The 16,830-nt window shown below is 37.1% G+C and overlaps 1 protein-coding gene across 5 annotated transcripts in view; it reads right to left on the bottom strand.

The window, feature by feature from the left end:
* The window catches only part of PRR16 (proline rich 16), a 147,146-nt gene that overhangs the window by 30,929 nt on the left and 99,387 nt on the right, over positions 1-16,830 (bottom strand). For 2 of the 5 annotated variants that reach the window (XR_005564240.1, XR_005564242.1), the window contains exon 2: positions 14,710-15,604. Coding sequence is in view for 2 of the 5 variants with exons in the window: in XM_039383091.1 (XP_039239025.1) it covers positions 14,846-15,604 (759 nt within the window). In the remaining 3 variants the exon portion in view is untranslated. Of the gene's footprint in view, positions 1-8,381; positions 8,908-14,709; positions 15,605-16,830 lie in introns of those variants that run through there. The other 3 variants (XM_039383092.1, XR_005564241.1, XM_039383091.1) reach the window with 3 other exon arrangements.

The raw sequence follows: 16,830 nt of genomic DNA, 5'->3' as shown, positions 1-16,830 counted from the left end.
GCTTTTGCGAGACCCCACTTGGAGTGCTGTGTCCAGCTCCGGGGTCCCCAGCATAGGAAGGACATCATCCTGTTGGAGCAAATCCAGAGAAAGGTCACAAAAGTGGTTAGAGGGCTGGAGCACATCTCCCATGAAGAAAGGCTGAGAGAATAGAATGTTCTCGTATTGTTCAGCTGGGACAAAAGACTCAAGGGAGACCTTATTGCAGCATTCAGACTAGACATAAGGAAATTAGTTTTTTTAATGATGGTAGTAGAACACTGGAACAGGTTTCTCTAAGAGCTTATAGATTCCCTATCCCTGGAAACAACCAGGGTCAGTTTGGACAGGACTTTGAACAACCAGATGTAGTTGAATGCTCCCCTGTTCATTGCAGGGGGATGGAATAGATGATCTTTAAAGGTCCCTTCCAGCCCAAACTGTTCTATTATTTGATAATTTGACTCATAAACACAGACAGATTTTAAGAGGCAGATTAAACATGTTTCAATATTGCCGTTTTATAGCTTACTGTGGCAGTGAGTAAAACCAAGTATTAGGGACATTAGACATCTCCTGCATAGATCTTTTTTAGTTGAAGCTGCTAGTAAGAGATGTCAATCTCTTTCTCTCTCTCCCCTCTTCTTGTCCCTTTGTGATTTCCATCAACTGCCTTGGCCAGTATCTACTTCATAAATGCATGATTCTAAAAATTCTTTCTGACAGCTGTTTCTAATTTATCTTTGTCCATGCCCTTTTCAAGCTGCATATGCTTTCATTATTACAGTGGGTCCAACTCACCCTGATGTAATAATCTAGGCACTGGCTCTAGTGATGTTTTTGGTCTTGCCTATTCAGAGGGTTAATTTTTGCCTAAGCTATTTAAAATGATATTTCAGTGCAATTCCCTTTTAACTGTCATGTTCTATAAGATGCATCTGTACTTCTATAATTTCCATTTACTCCCAGGACCAATTCTATGACTTTTATGAAATGTTACCTACCTCATGCTGCACTTCTTTTATTTGAAATCCCAGAAATGCTCTTAGGCTTCCTGTGGTTATGTTAGTCATAAGAGTTCAAAAGAAAAACTTCCTGTTCAGCCAAAGAACTTCCAGGTATTATGAGAATTAAAAGAAAAAAAAAAAAAAAAAAAAAAAAAAAAAAAAAAAAAAAAAAAAAAAAAAAAAAAGAAGATGAAAATACACAAAGATGTGGAACAAAAGCAAATGTTCCTTGTCCATTCCTTGCATATTCAATAGAAAAGTAACAAATGTTATATGTTTTATCATTTTGTGTCATGTGGCTTTCAGGAAAAAAATTTTGTGAAGACACCACTTAGAGATTACCTATAAAACTACTAAGCTGGGATATCAGACAGTGGTGATGCAGTTCAGAATACTTTCTAGGTGGGCTTGATATTCTTGTATTCTTCTTTCATCCTTTCTTCTTCACCTCTACTTCACCCACTGTTTTCCACTTCAGTGTGGTCCTTCCCTTCATTGCCTATTCATCCTCTCCAAAGCTCTCTGCTTTTCAGCCCTGCAATTAAATGGCATAACTTTGACAATGTTTCTTCCACACTTTCTGTGTTCTAAATTAAGGTTTGGACCTTTGGAGGGGGTAATAGGTAATAACTTCCTGGTGCTCTCTGCCATACTTGCTGCAATCAGCAGCCTCCCAACAAACATAACCCTCAGCAACACCCAGGGCCCAGCATCTGATGCTTACTAACCTTTGACAGATATTAAAGAGACTGAAACCATTACTGCCCAATAAACTTTTATGTCTTAAAAAAGGCAAGAATTAACAGCACAAGCGTGCAGTTGCTTGCTATAACACTGTTATGCACAGACATGCACCCACATAAATGCTTACAAATGTTTTTAAATTTTTCATGTTTGAAAGAGTAGCAAGCTCCTCCACTCAAGTTGGAGCTCTGTCTTTTTAAAATAAATTATTAAAGTACCATTCTAAAATTATATGCCCAGAAAGAAGTCTCATATTTTGAAAGTTTGACCAAAGGAGCATTTTTTTTCTAGTTTTTCAAATTTTCTGTTATCTACATTTATATATGTTCTTGCATATAAACATGGGCATGCCATAATAGCTGGGGGAAAGAAAATATTTTTAAAATTTTAACACTATCCCAAAATACTTGCTACTGAACATGCTGAAAAAGCTTCTAATGCAAAATGAATGTGGCACCTGCACAGTTTGGACAGCCAAAAAACTCCCTGACAGTAAGCAAAAATGATGAAAATGAGTATGCAAAATTTCTTGGGTTTTGATATATCAAGTCACTTTAAGCCCCTGGGTTTAGGAAGGAATTAATAAAAAATTAGAAATTACCAAAAAGTTCTCCAAAGAAAAGAGGCAAAACAAACTTTTCCCTGTTGTACATCACATGAAACATATGGTAAGTGATAAACAAGTTACAACAATAAATTGTATCCATAGCAAGAAACTAGGGACCCAAGTGAAGCAGTAAATCCCATGAGTTACTCTGAGTTACAGTTACTCTGTTCACCCAATAGCTGCATTTCTCTCCTTCACAGTTCCTCCTTGAGAAATAAGGCAGGGAAAATGTCTTCTAATCACCCTTTCCCTTCACTTTTCCTCCTCATCCCTTTGCACATCACAGCTGCCTGCCTTTAGGTGGGTCCAATTTGCCCAGGAATTAGTTGTCCAGGGCTCATGCTGTAATTTACTCTCAGCCTTCAGAAAAACAGAACTGTGAGGAAGATTGAGTCTACAGTGCTTAGCTACATCAACAATATAACACTGTTTATAAACCTAATTTTTACTGTAGTATCTGCTCTATTAAATACCAACTACCTTTGATTGTAACCAAAAATCATGTGTTTTTTTGCTTATATTCAGTGTAATTTGTGAGGTTTCCCTGCAGAGATACAATACTCCAAGCTACTTGCTTAACTCATGTATCACCTGGTGATGGTTAGTGAGCTCTATGTTGAAAAAATTTAAGGTAAATTTGACCTCAGATCCTTTTTATTTAGAGAGGGAAGAGGCAGCTCTAGTTTTGAAAAGCCTTTGTCATTGCACCACAAATAGGAGATTATACAGTTTATAATTTCATAACCAAGCCATACATATACTGAAAGTTTTCTGAAAAACAGTTTCCTGCACTGTGTTCCTTCTATTTAGTCCTTTTAACATAAAATAAAATAAACTGAAAAGCATACTATGTGAAATTGAAACTTGAAGAAAATTCTTCTTTGATTTTGTTCATGTAATGTATTATAAAAACAGTTCTAGTATAAATTCTTTCTCTGAAGATCAGAAAATGGCTGTCAGTATTAAGATTTGATTTTAATGATTTCTCCCTCATTCCTGATGGAAGCATACAGGATTTACAAAAAATTAGAACTGCTCCAGCAAAAAATATTGTGTGGAACCCAGACTGCCAAAATACTATATAATTTACTTTTTTGAGCATTACAACTGCATATTAGATCTCACTCATGTTTTTACTTTGTATCAATTTTTTTCTTAACTAGTATTCAACTTCAATTTCTCAAGACAGAGTCAGAAATTCTTCTTTATCTTAGATTAACTGGAACTGAAAAATTAATGTTAAGTAGTGAAAGAATAGCAAAAGATAGTCACAGGTCCATAGGTTCCACTGTGCTGTGGTGAGTTTACTTTAGATGGCTGCCACATGCCCAAAAGGCCCCTCTATCATGCCCCATCCTCAGCTGGACAGGGGAGAGAAAATACAACAAAAGGTTCATGGGTCAAGATACAGACAGAGAGAGATCATTCAGCAATTACCATCACAGGTAAAACAGAACCAACTTGGGAAAATTAGTTTAAATTATTGCCAATCAAAGATCAGCGTAAGAAAATGAGAAATAAGGACAAATATAAAAACACCTTCTCCCCTCTCCTCCCTTCTTCTTGGGCTTAGTTTGACTTTGAATTTCTCTACCTCCTCCCTGTCAGCAGTGCCAGGGGACAGGGAATGTTGGTTACAATCAGTTCATGTCACATTGTCTCTATCTCTCCTTCTTTCGCAGAGGGATGACTCCACACACTCTTCCACTGCTCTAGCGTGGGGTCCCTCCCATGGGAAACAGTCCATGAACTTCAACGCGAGTCCTTCCCATGGCGTGCAGTTCTTCACAAACTGCTCCACCACAGGTCCCCTGTGAAGTCACAAGTCCTGCCAGCAAATCCTTTCTCCATGGGGCCACAGGTACTGCCAGGATAGAGCTGCCACACAGGCTTCCCATGGAGTCACAGCGTCCACCTGCTCCACGACGGCCCTCCCAGGCTGCAGTGGGACACCCTGCCTTACTATGGGGCTGCAGAGAAATCTCTGCTCTGACACCTGAAACACCTTCTCTCCCTCCTTCACTGACCTTGGTGTCCACAGGGTTGATTCTCTCACATATTCTCACTTTCCTCTCCCAGCTGCTGTTGTGCAGCTTTTTTTACACTTTCTGAACTATGTTATCCCAGAGGTCCTACCAACATCGCAGACAGGCTCAGCCTTGGTCAGCAGTGAGTCTGTGTTGGAGACAGCTGCAACTGACTCTTTGTAACCTGGGGGATACCTTCCCACGGAAGCCACAGAAGCCACCCCTGCAGCCTTTCCCTTGTTCCCCCCACAAACTTGTCACAAAAGCCCAGTACCATGAACATGCACTGCTGACAGCACAGCTGCAGGACAAGGTTCCCAGGCCCAGACCAGAACACATGTGACACAAACAACATATCAGGGACAAAACTGTACCTTTATTGAGTGCTTTATTGAGCTGTCCCTACAGCTGAAAAGTGGCAGCTCTGGTGAGATTCAGGGCACCAAACTGTCTTTGTGCTTCAAGAACACTGGGCAGGCCCTTACACAAAATTTCCTGTTAATTTCTAATATGTATCTTTTTTCCTAAAATCTTACAGCACTTTAACAAAGCTCTCTGCTTTGTATTTCCAGCATTTAAAGCTTCCATTCATAGATCAAATTTTTCTTGAAAACACACCATAAAAAACACCAGTGCTTGAAAGCTGATGAAATATTCACTTAAATATGATTTAAAAGATTCATTTCATGTCTGAGAGACAAATAATTAATCTCCTGCATGTATGGTTAATGAGTGGTAGTGAAACAAACTTGTTAAAAGAGATACTAGTATATACAAATGCTTGTCTCAGCCTGTGAATTCAGACTAAAGATCAACAGTGGAGCTTGATAGAGCAAGGTTTCCCTTCAGTAAGGTACATCAATAAGGCTAAGTTTCTAGAAACCAATGAGTCAGTTATAACGTATTTACAACCTTATTTCTTGTTCTTCTAGCCTTAAAAGAAATGATTGAACACCATGTCTTTGTACAGCTGGAACTAAATATAAAAAAAAAGAAGAGGCTGAAAATGGACAATGTATGCAAAAAAAGCATTAATGCTACAAAATTTAAATATTGAGCCTTAAGTTCATATGTATTTACTGTTCTGCTTCAGCATTTCCCTTGTTTAATGCTTCTTCTGCCTAAGCAATACAATTCAATCTCTAAAAGCTGTTTCCCACATGGAATAACGGAAAACGGTTTTAGTAGACTTACTCTGATGTGTGTGTGATCAGAAATGACCTGAAAGTACCAAATTACAAACTACTTGGAACAAATTCTTTCATTTTCTGTACTTTTGCACTGAACACTGGCATAATCGGCCTGTATATCGCAATGACAAGTTCAAACCTAAATGACAATAAACCAAAATGCAAATATATGCATTTTAAGATCTCTAACAAAACAAAGGACAAAGCCAATGTTAGCTGTTGGCTTTCAGATGTAGACACATTTTTCTAAAATAATTTTCTCATCTCTTCCTTCCCCTAGGATATGATATCTTTTTCATGCACATTAATAATAATCTACTCAACATACTGTAACAAAATATTTTACTAATTAGAACAACGCTTAGAATTATCATAAAGTGAGGATTATTTCAGTATCTATGAGTCTTTTCCAAGTTTTGGCAAAATTCAAGTTGAAATAGCTCTCAAATAGTATAACTGCTCTCCAAGTAGTGTCTACTTAAAAGTCTGCAAGTTAGACATGCTCTTAAGATACTAGTCTTGTATTTAAAAATCAGGTCAGGACAGGGAAAAAAATCAGTCTGTAAAGTATTCAGGGTCATATAAAGTTGTTTACAGAGATTTCAAACACATAAATTACAAATTAGGAATGACCATAGCTGTATTTCTACATTTCTTCAGGAGGTGTGATTACTAAAAAGTTTTAAACAAATCTAGCACAAAGTGATATACTTTATCAGTAATATATTACGACCTTGTAAAAATATTTTAAATAAATTTATAACAAATAGAGACTTAATATGAAAAAAATTATGATGGATTATGAAAATAAGTGTATCATCAAAATTTGTCCTATTGGTTTACACAGGCTTTCTTGTAAAGACTCATAACCAATGTCACGAATCAGTTACTATGTCATTGCACGTACATGCAGAACACGTTCTACACAAGCTGTTGGAAGAGTCTTAAAATTCCTTTTAGTGAACTACTAAGTTTTTTGTCAAAACTCACGGGAACAGTAAATCTTTATCAGATGAGTCTCTTTCCCAGTCTGTTCAGTAATTATTTATATTATACATGTTTATCAAAATTCCATTGAATTTATTGTTCTGTTGATTGTTACTTTCATTTTTTTTGTAGGTCAGTTTTTCACTAACTAGTATTTCAATTGTCAGAGTTTCTCAGAAGTTGAAAATGTGAGCATTACTAATGCACTTCAAAATGCCAAATGTGTTATATAGCACAAAGGAATCAAATACATTTTTCCTCTCTTTTCTTCCTTTTTTCCCCCCCATTTTTGTTTGTTTGTTTCTTTGTTTCCAGGGGTTTGTTGTGCTTTTGTTTGTTTGGTGTTGGTTTGTTTGGTTTGGTGTGGTTTTGTTTCTGTTTTTTTTTAAACAACTCAAAACTGAGGTTCAAAAAGAGAAAGAAAAATACACAGTTTCTTCATTATACTTGCTAGGATAGAAATAAAAATAATTTCCCAACAAGTCCTTAGCAGAAAAAAAGCTTAACTACTATCTTACTAATGGAAATTAGAGTGATGCTATTTCTGTTGCTAAAAATCCATTTGTGTTTCATTCGTATCTGCAGTGATTATGTTTTAGAAAATAAACACCCATGAAAAGCTCTTCCTTGTGGATTCATTACTTTATTGGTATTATGATTACCTTAATTCTTATGAAAAGATCTATTTTACTAGAAGGATTACATAACACAACTCAAAATCTTATTTTGATTATATTTTATCCTCAGTTATTTTGGTGATATATGAAAACATTTTGCGTGTATTGTTATCATGCTTTTTAGAAACAAGTCAAGTCAAGGCAAAAATTCACATCTCTGTGACAAGGTTGATTCCTTTTCCACTCTCCTCTTTCATAGGCTGTCTCATTGACTGACTCAACGATTTTGGGAATAAAAATTTTTTCAGACAGCTTGGGCCACTCAATCGGTTCACTGCTCCACTGACAAAGTGCCTGTAGTTCACTTATTGTAGAGATGACACAGGAATGATCAGCAAAGGTTTTGGTTTTCCCAAAAACAGTGCAGGGTTAAATGTGTAATAAGTCACATCAGCACTGGAATTTGAAGAGCATTTGTCTATGGCTGCATCAACTGACTGATATTGAGGCTGATTCCTGCACAGATGACAAAAAATTTGGCTGCCAAAGTATTTGCCCATACAGCTCCTCTGCAGTATTCTGTTCTGCTGCAGATTTTACACACAGGTATACAAAGATGGCTTATTCTAAAATCATGATTCTAGTGAGTAAAGAAGCACTTCCATATATACCCATAAAAGGCTTCCAACCCATTCATTTCAAGTCACCAAGTACAAGCAATTCATTAACAGCCTGAACAATTTGTACCGAGTTGTGCCTGTTTATAAAAAACAAAGTTTGACACTTTAATTTTCTATTGCTTCTGGCATGCTTAACTGATTCTTTTTTTTCATCTCTCTTCTTTGTCAAGTACAAAATTGCACCTGCTGGCAACATCATAAAAGTATATTTTTCATCTGTCTTATAATGAAAGGTGTATAAGTTCTTTTAATGGCTAACAGGAAGCAATAGAGTAAATTACTTTGCCTTCCTGCTTACCACTGTAGACCTTCGAAGTATTTTCCTTAGACCTAGTGCACCTCCTTTTTAAGAGAAATACAATATTAATTCAAAGACTTCATATTGTGGATTACTGATTACTCCTCCAAGTGAGTTCTTACACAGCTCACTGTAAAGAATCTTAATCTCATTTCTAGTCTGATTTTATTAACTCAGAGAACAAGAACAGTATTTTTTTTTTTCTTTTACTATGTTAATGGATCCTCTCATGTCAGAAACCTTATTTCCCCAGAATTAATGAATAAGTTTCCTTCTAAACATTTAATTAGGTAAAGCAAATCACAGCCATAAAATTCAAACTTGCAGAAAAGTTTTGAGAGTATGAAATAAAGTTACTTTATTTTTCCTGACTTTTAATTTGCACTCTCTCTTTCTGAAGATCAATTATAAGGAAAGGACATTTTCCAGTAACAGCGCACTAGATCTTGGCACTCTTGGACACTGTGTGTGGGGGAGCCTGCCTGGATGGCAGGTACCCAAGACAGCTGCTCTATCACTTCCTCTCCTCAGTTGGACAGGGGAGAGAAAACATAACAAAAGGCTCATGAGTCAAATTAGGGATAGGGAAAAAACACTCACCAACTACCATCATGAGCAAAACAGACTGGATTTAGGGAAATTAATTTAGTGTATTACCAATCAAGTGAGAGTAGAAAAATAACAAATAAAAACTAAATCTTAAAACTACCTTCTCCCAACTTCTTCTTTCTTCCTGGGCTCAGCTTCACTCACGATTTCTCTACCTCCTCCCTGCAAGTGGTGCAGAAGGACAGGGAATGTTGGTTACTGTCAGTTCACACATTGTCTCTGCCTCTCCTTCTTTCACAGACCTTTAAAGATCATCTAGTTCAATCTCCCTGCAATAACCCATCAAGGATGCCGCAGAGAATCAAGAGGAACCTCAAGGCCTTGGGACAACTGGTCAAGGGATCTGGAGCACAAGTTGCATCCTAGATTTGAAGCAGGGACAAAGCCAATTAGCTTCAGTATCAGGAGTCCATTTAGAACATTAGCTCCAGTATGCAAAACCCAAAAATATTCTGTAAGCATTGTGTATAAACAATATGATAGTATCTCTTTGTATAAACAAAGAGATACTATCATAATGTTTTGGTTTTCACCTTCTTTTATCCAAGAAGGAGACTGACATGTATTACTAACTTTTACTTAGCAAAATCAATGTTGAACTGGAAAGGAAATAAACACTTCTATGAGAAATTCTGTCACTGACTGGCTTTTTATGTGCTCTCTTAAGTTTAAGGTGACTCAAGATTAAGTTTAAAGTAATGATAAGAAATTTAAAGAAAAACAAGCTCTTAGATTGATGTTGTCATCATCATGTAAGCACTGTTGAGGAATATACTTAAATATATCTGTTTAAAGTTCTCTTTTTTCAAAATTTACCTATTATTTTCCCTTCTTGTGTAGCTTTTACCCCATTATTACTTGCAAGATAGGATAAGAAGTTAGTCAAAAGATCAAACAGAAAACACAGAGGGACAGATCTGGTATCAGAAAACTCTCATAAACACATAATTACTTATTATGAACATAATTTACAGCCAACAGTAAGGTAGACTAATTTCCTTAGCAATCTAGTATACATCTAGTGTTTCAAGATGAAAGAAAAAAACTCCTGAGAAGAAAGATGCAGCAATTCCTGGAGTTCCACTCTCTCTCTCCCCCAAGCAAGGCAGTAGGATGTTTCTGGTCTTACTCATTGTACGAAGCATTTCTGTTGGCTATCAGGTGCAATTTATGTTCTACTTCTTTTCCTGGATTAGACCTGACATTTTTCTCATCTGTCTATAAAAAACATTTTCACATGAAAAAAGATACACAGTCCTGCAATAACAAAAACAGTCCCTCAAGACATGGAAGGTTCTAGTCCCTCTTCATCACACCTGCATGAGAGATTCTCATCTGGTTTTTATAACCTGACAGGAGACTGATTACCTCAAAAGTAAGAAAACTCTGCCTCAAAATTTGCAAAGATTCAGCATTACAAAGGAGTGGGCAACCCAAACACAGTCATAGTCCCACCTGCTTACACCACAGAAACAATATAGCCCAGCTGATGAACACAGAGCAACTGCAATTTTTTAACAAAACGCTCCAACCATGTAGTAATATAATACTGCCATTTATGAAAAAATGTGAAGAAACAGAGAACAGGAGCAGACTTGCACAGACTTGCATGGGCCCCTCTCCTGCAGCAGGATACCTGGTCAAGTCCATTTTTCCCAGCAGCTCCAGTCACAGCTACAAGAGAGCTCTTTTACCAACATGAGCTAGACAGATCTTATATCATTAAGCACCAGGAATTAGCTTGCACGTGCTCCCCAGAGCTAACCCAAGATGGACAAAATATCTTGACAAAATTTTGACAGAGGAACTTGCTCTCTTGGACTATTTGCCACCATAAAACAGGCTAGTGAGATAAAATCCCTCCTAATTTTTCCCAGTTAAGAGCCATCAACGTGTAACTGCTACCAAAGACGAGGCTGTACTGCAGTTTGCATGCACCACTGAGCCAGTAACACCAGCGCTGTTGCTGCTGCTTCAGTTATGGACTTCTTGGTCTGTGTTAATAGATAAGGAAATGTTAGGCTGCAGCATGTAACCATTGCATGTGGTATACCACAAACTTCCCCACAAAATACCATGTAGTTATTTAACAGGTGCCAAGTATTTTTCAGATTAAGTACTCAAGACATTGTGCTTACCATGGTTTACCATAGATATTTATGCTACCACATGCTTTTGCACTTACCTCGCTTGCAAAACCTTGCTGCATTTCTGAGCCTTATGTTTTATTACTATTACTAGTTTGAACAGTGGATAGGCATTTTGCTTCTACACACACACATAGCCTCTGAAAAAGCATGGATCACAGCACATATACAGAATATGAGAAATGCTGCTTCTGCAAAAATATATGCTCACTACATGTGCCTACTGTAACAGTAAATCAGACAAGCGACATAGCAACCATAGCATGATTTTATCTCCACATGTAAAATCACTGTTCATGGTATCACTGAAAGGAAAGTCATAATTAGAACATGGAAACAAAGAGATCTGAGAAAGTCCAGAGGGCACACGCAAATCCATCTGGTAATTAAAAGATTCACACTGTTCTCTTCTTCAAAACCAATAATAAAGTTTTCTGAAAGAAGTTAATAGCAAGAGCTGTAGTCTATTTCACTTACTTCATGTCATATTTTAAATAAAATATTGATTGAAAAAATTTAGATGAATATTTGGAATTTTTTTTGTTTTCAAGAACAATGGATGATGGGATAAAAAGCGTAACAACTTCAGAAGCGAGCAGGAAGAACAATGACTTCTACTAGGTTATAGAAAAATCCATGATCTTTTCGAAGATTCCCATCTTATGTCCTTAGAAAGTATTGTTATTGGATTCCACTCTCCTAGTGTTTCTTTCTTACAATGCATTCACATGTTAGCCTTTATTAATAAGTGCCATTATTAGAAATTAAGCAATTTTGATTGCTTATCTTAATTTTCCTAAATTATTTTTTCATTAAATTGATGGAAACCACCTTCTCCTATTTGCATTTGACAAGACTAGATCTGGACAATTCAGACTTTAAAATACCTTTGGGGAATCAAAACTGAATGGTAAACTGAATGGCAAACATTGAATTAAAGCTCTGAGTACTGTAACTGGACTTTCACTTTTTTCAAGTATGAATATTTTTGCAAAACACTAAATATAATCTCAGAGATATTACACTTACATTTCAAAGGCAGACAATTCCTGTCCAGTTCTGATTAGCTTACTGGGTTTTCCTCAGTAAAGTGTGAAGCATGCTACATTGTAGGTGTTCAAAAATGCTTCACAGAGCTTACATCCCTAATACAAATGTAAAAACCACTGCTAGTTGAATACAGTATTGCATTTGTTGTTATGCCATTTCTATCAGACAGTGCTGTAAAACTTAGAGTTAATTGTTTCCTGTGCTTTGTAAGTTTACCTGTTTTAACCTTAATTTTATCCTGTCCTGCCAATAATGTGAAATTGTTACATTGATAAAAATACCTTACAATAGGACACAGGCCAGAGACATTCTTATTAAAACAGAATTGATTCCACTTTTGTACTACGATTTAACAGAGACTTTTGGAACATGTTGCACTAAAAAAAGCCTGAGTTAGAAAACTTTTCTGAAAAACAATGTATTTCTGTCACATTTGGAAACTCTGGCATTTCTGGCCAAAGACAGCATTGCATTCAAAGAGATGAACTTTTCTTTTTATAGCACAGCATTTGCACCTGTGTGAAAATTCATGAGGGGCAGTAGTTTGTGAAAAGATACTTGGGAAGCATGGGGAAAGAGAAAAGAAAGCATTTCTTCAAGTGAGGACAAAGTACAAGATGGAAATTTTGGATACCAAAACTGAACATGAACTGCTGAAATTCAGATGCTACTTAAACTTTCCAGAGCTGAGAACTTTAAACTTAACACTGAAACAAAAGTGACATTTACATGTATATCAGTGCACATCTACTGAGTACAGCATCCAACTTGGAGGTACTAAGATGTTCTTAAAAGCCCAAAGGAGAAATACTGTGCTCTGCTATCAGATGTGAGTTCATAGTGGAAAAATTAAGCCAAGCAGGGAAAGATACGTGCAGCAGACCCTACTCCCCTAAAAGGATTCAGTGTTATTTTCCCTAATTTAAGATGAAACAAACATTTTATATAAAGTATGTAATATTTGATTTGCATTTTCTTATCATTTCTTCTACACGGTAGCTCTTTTCAGAATGAAAAAAATACTAAGCTAACTTATAACAGGTATATGATGTCTACAGTAGTGATAAAGTCAAGACAGCAGGAATTTTCTTTTTAAAAGGAAAACCTGTACATATGCAATGTGGATATGTTCACACATAATTCCAATGATTTTAAATGTAATTTTAAACATCCGAGCAAAGGAGGTAATGTGGAGTTCCAGCATGTGAGCAGAATCTACGCGACAAAAACCTCACTTGGGTAGCAAATATCTCACGCACATGCAGAATGAGTTACTGCCTCTTGCTGCCAAGTGCCAGGACTCACTTCACTTGGCAACAGCTGTCATGGGATTAAGTACAGTCAAACAATACAAAATGTAAAGTGCATCATGAAAAACACATGGGAAGATGAGGGGAAAGAATGATTAAGCATTTAAGATTATTTCCTTCCTTAGCCTTTTATGCAGGGAATAAAGCATGAAGCTTTAGACTCTAAATGTATATTTACACAAAATACAATCTTTGTTTACTGCAAAGTTTTCCAAATGGTAGTAATTTGCTAGAATTTTTGTCATGATTATTCTTATTGTTTAATTTTAAATACTATAAATGTATTGAAATATGTATACAGGGAAATAGCTTGAGGATTGGTTTTCAGTTTACCTATTACTGCATGTAAAGAGAAATTAAAATTAAAAATCTGTTTTGTCTAGTTTTGTCTGTTTCATCACAAAGTACCTTTTACATTTCAGCTGAAATAAGAATATTTTTTTTGTATAGTATTTGCTGTTGGCCACTTGAGATTAATTTGGAACAAGTTTTGTAAATAACAGGTTTATTATCAGATTTCCTTCACTGACTGGATGTTTTTTAAACTATAAGTCCCTGTAATTCTCTTTGTGAGAATAAAAGGATGTTCTTTCATAAAATAATTAAAAACACTGAGGACTTTCTTTCAACTAGTAAGAATATTAATTGGGTTCACCATCAAAATGTGATAACATGTAAAATATCTTGTTTTGCAATGTTAATGCTCCATAATTGCACAGAGCTTTTCAACTTCAAAGCTCTTTACATGAATTAAGTGGATGTCCCTGAAGGCCTTAGGCAACATGTTCATTGCCCTCAAAAGAGATTTGCACCAGACAGAAGCTTTGGGAAAAACACAGGACTGGGCTTTGTTTTTAAAATCTACTGCCATTGCACATGAGATAAAATATCACTACCATTTTGAGGATGGAGCAGTGGAAATACAGGGGAACTGAATGGGGCTCTCCCTGCTCATCTTAAAACTCCGTACTTTACATTGGCTGTGACACACTGAGCAAGTGAGAAATAAAACACAAGATAACTCAGTTTTCCAGAGCCATGCCAACATATGTTTCAATTATTTCTTTACTTCCCCACCAAAGAGCAAGCTGCCTGAAAGTCCAATGATTAATTCCTACTGCACCACTCCACACACAATGCATTCGTTCAAGCAGTCATGTAGAGAAAAATGCATTTGCAGTCAAACGCTGTTAGCTGGTACTACACTTTGCCTCATCAAAAGACATTTTAAAAGCCCTAAAACCCAGGAGCAATATTTATTGCCTCACGTCAGATAGACTGAAATCTGTCACAGACCACTATTCAGTATTTTTGTACTGAACTTTCTTTTCATTGTTTTTTAAACCATGCTACAATTAAGAAACTGCTAAATAATGAATATTTTTTCAGCATCCTTTGGCTTAATGGTATTTTTGGTGGGTACAAATAAGATCAACAGTATTCCTCTTTGTACTTACCATGTGATTTTTATGCCACTCCACTGGACACAGGGAGTAATACATTGGGTCTTTTTATTGCTCAAGTAGAAAGTGCTCATTACCTATTTATGTTTATATATAGGAAAAAATAAAGAGTTATTACAAGTGGCATACTTCACACTGTTGTAGTGGTTGATTTCCTCAAGATGGTCTTCTGGGGTTTTGGTGCAGTTTGTGGAGGCACAGTTGCAGGTCTTGGAGGAGGAAAGCTATTACTGGGACTTATCCCCAACCCTCCATTTTCCAGAGGAAATGGAGGCAGTGGAGGTGGTGGAGGTGGCAGAGGAGGGCACTGGTGTGGCAGCTTTCCAGGAACACGGGTCGAGTCACTGTGCAAGTGCACCTCCCTGTTTTTAATGTTATACCGAACATCACAGTCAGGGCAATAGCCGTGGTACTGCACTTTTTCACTAAATCGTACCCGTTCCCTTGCTCCCGGCTGAGGACACCGCTCTTTCTCAGGTCTGTGCATCAGAGGCTGCACCACGACCTTCTCCAAATTATTGTTCGGTATACAGCACACATCTCCATTTGGGATGCGGCTGGGCCCAACTGGCAAGCCCCCATTTCGCAGCAGGGTGCCATTCGTCTTGACTGGGTTGGCCAAAGGAGGCGGCCTGGGAGGTTCATCACACTTGACAGGCGTCAGTCGTGGTGGAGGCGGAGGTGGGTTTGGCTTCCGCAGCACGGTGAGGATGGCAGAGGGGTGCGCAGGCGGCTTGATGAGAGGGGGATTGCCGCGCACCTTGACTTTCTCCAAGCTGGAAGCTGTTGTGCTGCTAGAGCTGCTGTTAAGTGTGTCTGTTTTGGAACTGTCTGTCATCTCATCCTCCAGCTGCAGATCAGACGTCAGTGTGTCAATTTGGTCAACCACCTGCACAACAGCCAGATTGAAAATGGTGAGAAAAACCTTGACTCAGAGAAGGCAGGGAAAAACAAAAGCCCTCTCCACTATCAGTTTGTCCTCCCCAGAACTGAAGCATCCAATTTTTTGAACATTATTTCTTTTTTCCTGTCAACATAATAAAATAATAATAATAAAAATGACAACAACAATAACGATAAGGATGGCTAGTTTGCTAGCTTATCACCTAAACACAAGAGAAATATAACTTGAAACAGTCTAGAATGAAATTCCCTTTCTTTCCCTCCAGGGTTTACTTGGTAATATCATAGTAAGTGAAGTGTAATCCTTCAATATTATGCTTTTCCTTCCAGTGTAGGAGGAGACAGAATTGTTCAACTTTAGCTTCTACATGACGGCTTCTGAGCCTTAAACTTCTGCACAGTATCTCTTAGCTCTGACCTTTCAAACAGTAGATGTGCTGTATAGGTGATATTATATTCCTACAATCATAAAAGTGGTACACATTTTCCTGACAATTTTTTAACATAAAACAGGGTCTGAGAAACAACTTCCCTCTTGCATTATCCACCTTCATGAATATTTTCTGTAAGATCTGAAATCCCCTGAAACAATCTTCTGAAACAAACCAAAGTTTTCCTCTACCTCCCATAATTCTGTTTGTAGATTCTACAATGTTAGATCTTTTCTAGTCTTCAAAGCCCTCTTTTTCTACTGATTTTTCATAGGGCATGCAACCCGTGTCACCTTTACTTAGTAGAGAAAGTTTGTCTGTGACAATTAAAAGCCCTTCCTGAAAACTGCATTTCACTCAGTAACTATTTGAACAACTCAAACTACAAATTAAATGTAACTGCAACAGATACTACACATTTAAAGTAAGAACACATTTAAAAACTGATCTCTGTCCTTTACATCCTCACAATATATACAACAAATAATCAGTAACTGAAATGTTGCTAGCTAACTTTGGTGCATGAACAAAAAGCTTGAGCCATTGCCTGGCGTTCTTGTGGTTGATCTGTGATGTTCTGGAGGGGGCAGCCCAGAAATAAAACTAGATGCTGTCATTGTGCCACGGAAACTTTCATTTCTACTTCCTGCTTTCAGTAACTTGACTGTAATATTACTGTTTCAAACCAACACTATTTTTAGGCATATGAGCCATATATTAACTGCAAAAGAATTGACAGTCATTACTGAAGGCAGTGACTTTTTTCAGCCAAACCAGTCAC

Source organism: Pipra filicauda, unplaced genomic scaffold (genome assembly GCF_003945595.2).
Source record: "Pipra filicauda isolate LSUMZ 115617 unplaced genomic scaffold, ASM394559v2 scaffold29_size4552773_pilon, whole genome shotgun sequence".
NCBI lineage: Eukaryota > Metazoa > Chordata > Aves > Passeriformes > Pipridae > Pipra > Pipra filicauda.
Note: the sequence above shows the minus strand (reverse complement) of the source record. Positions and strands in the feature narration are given on the sequence as shown.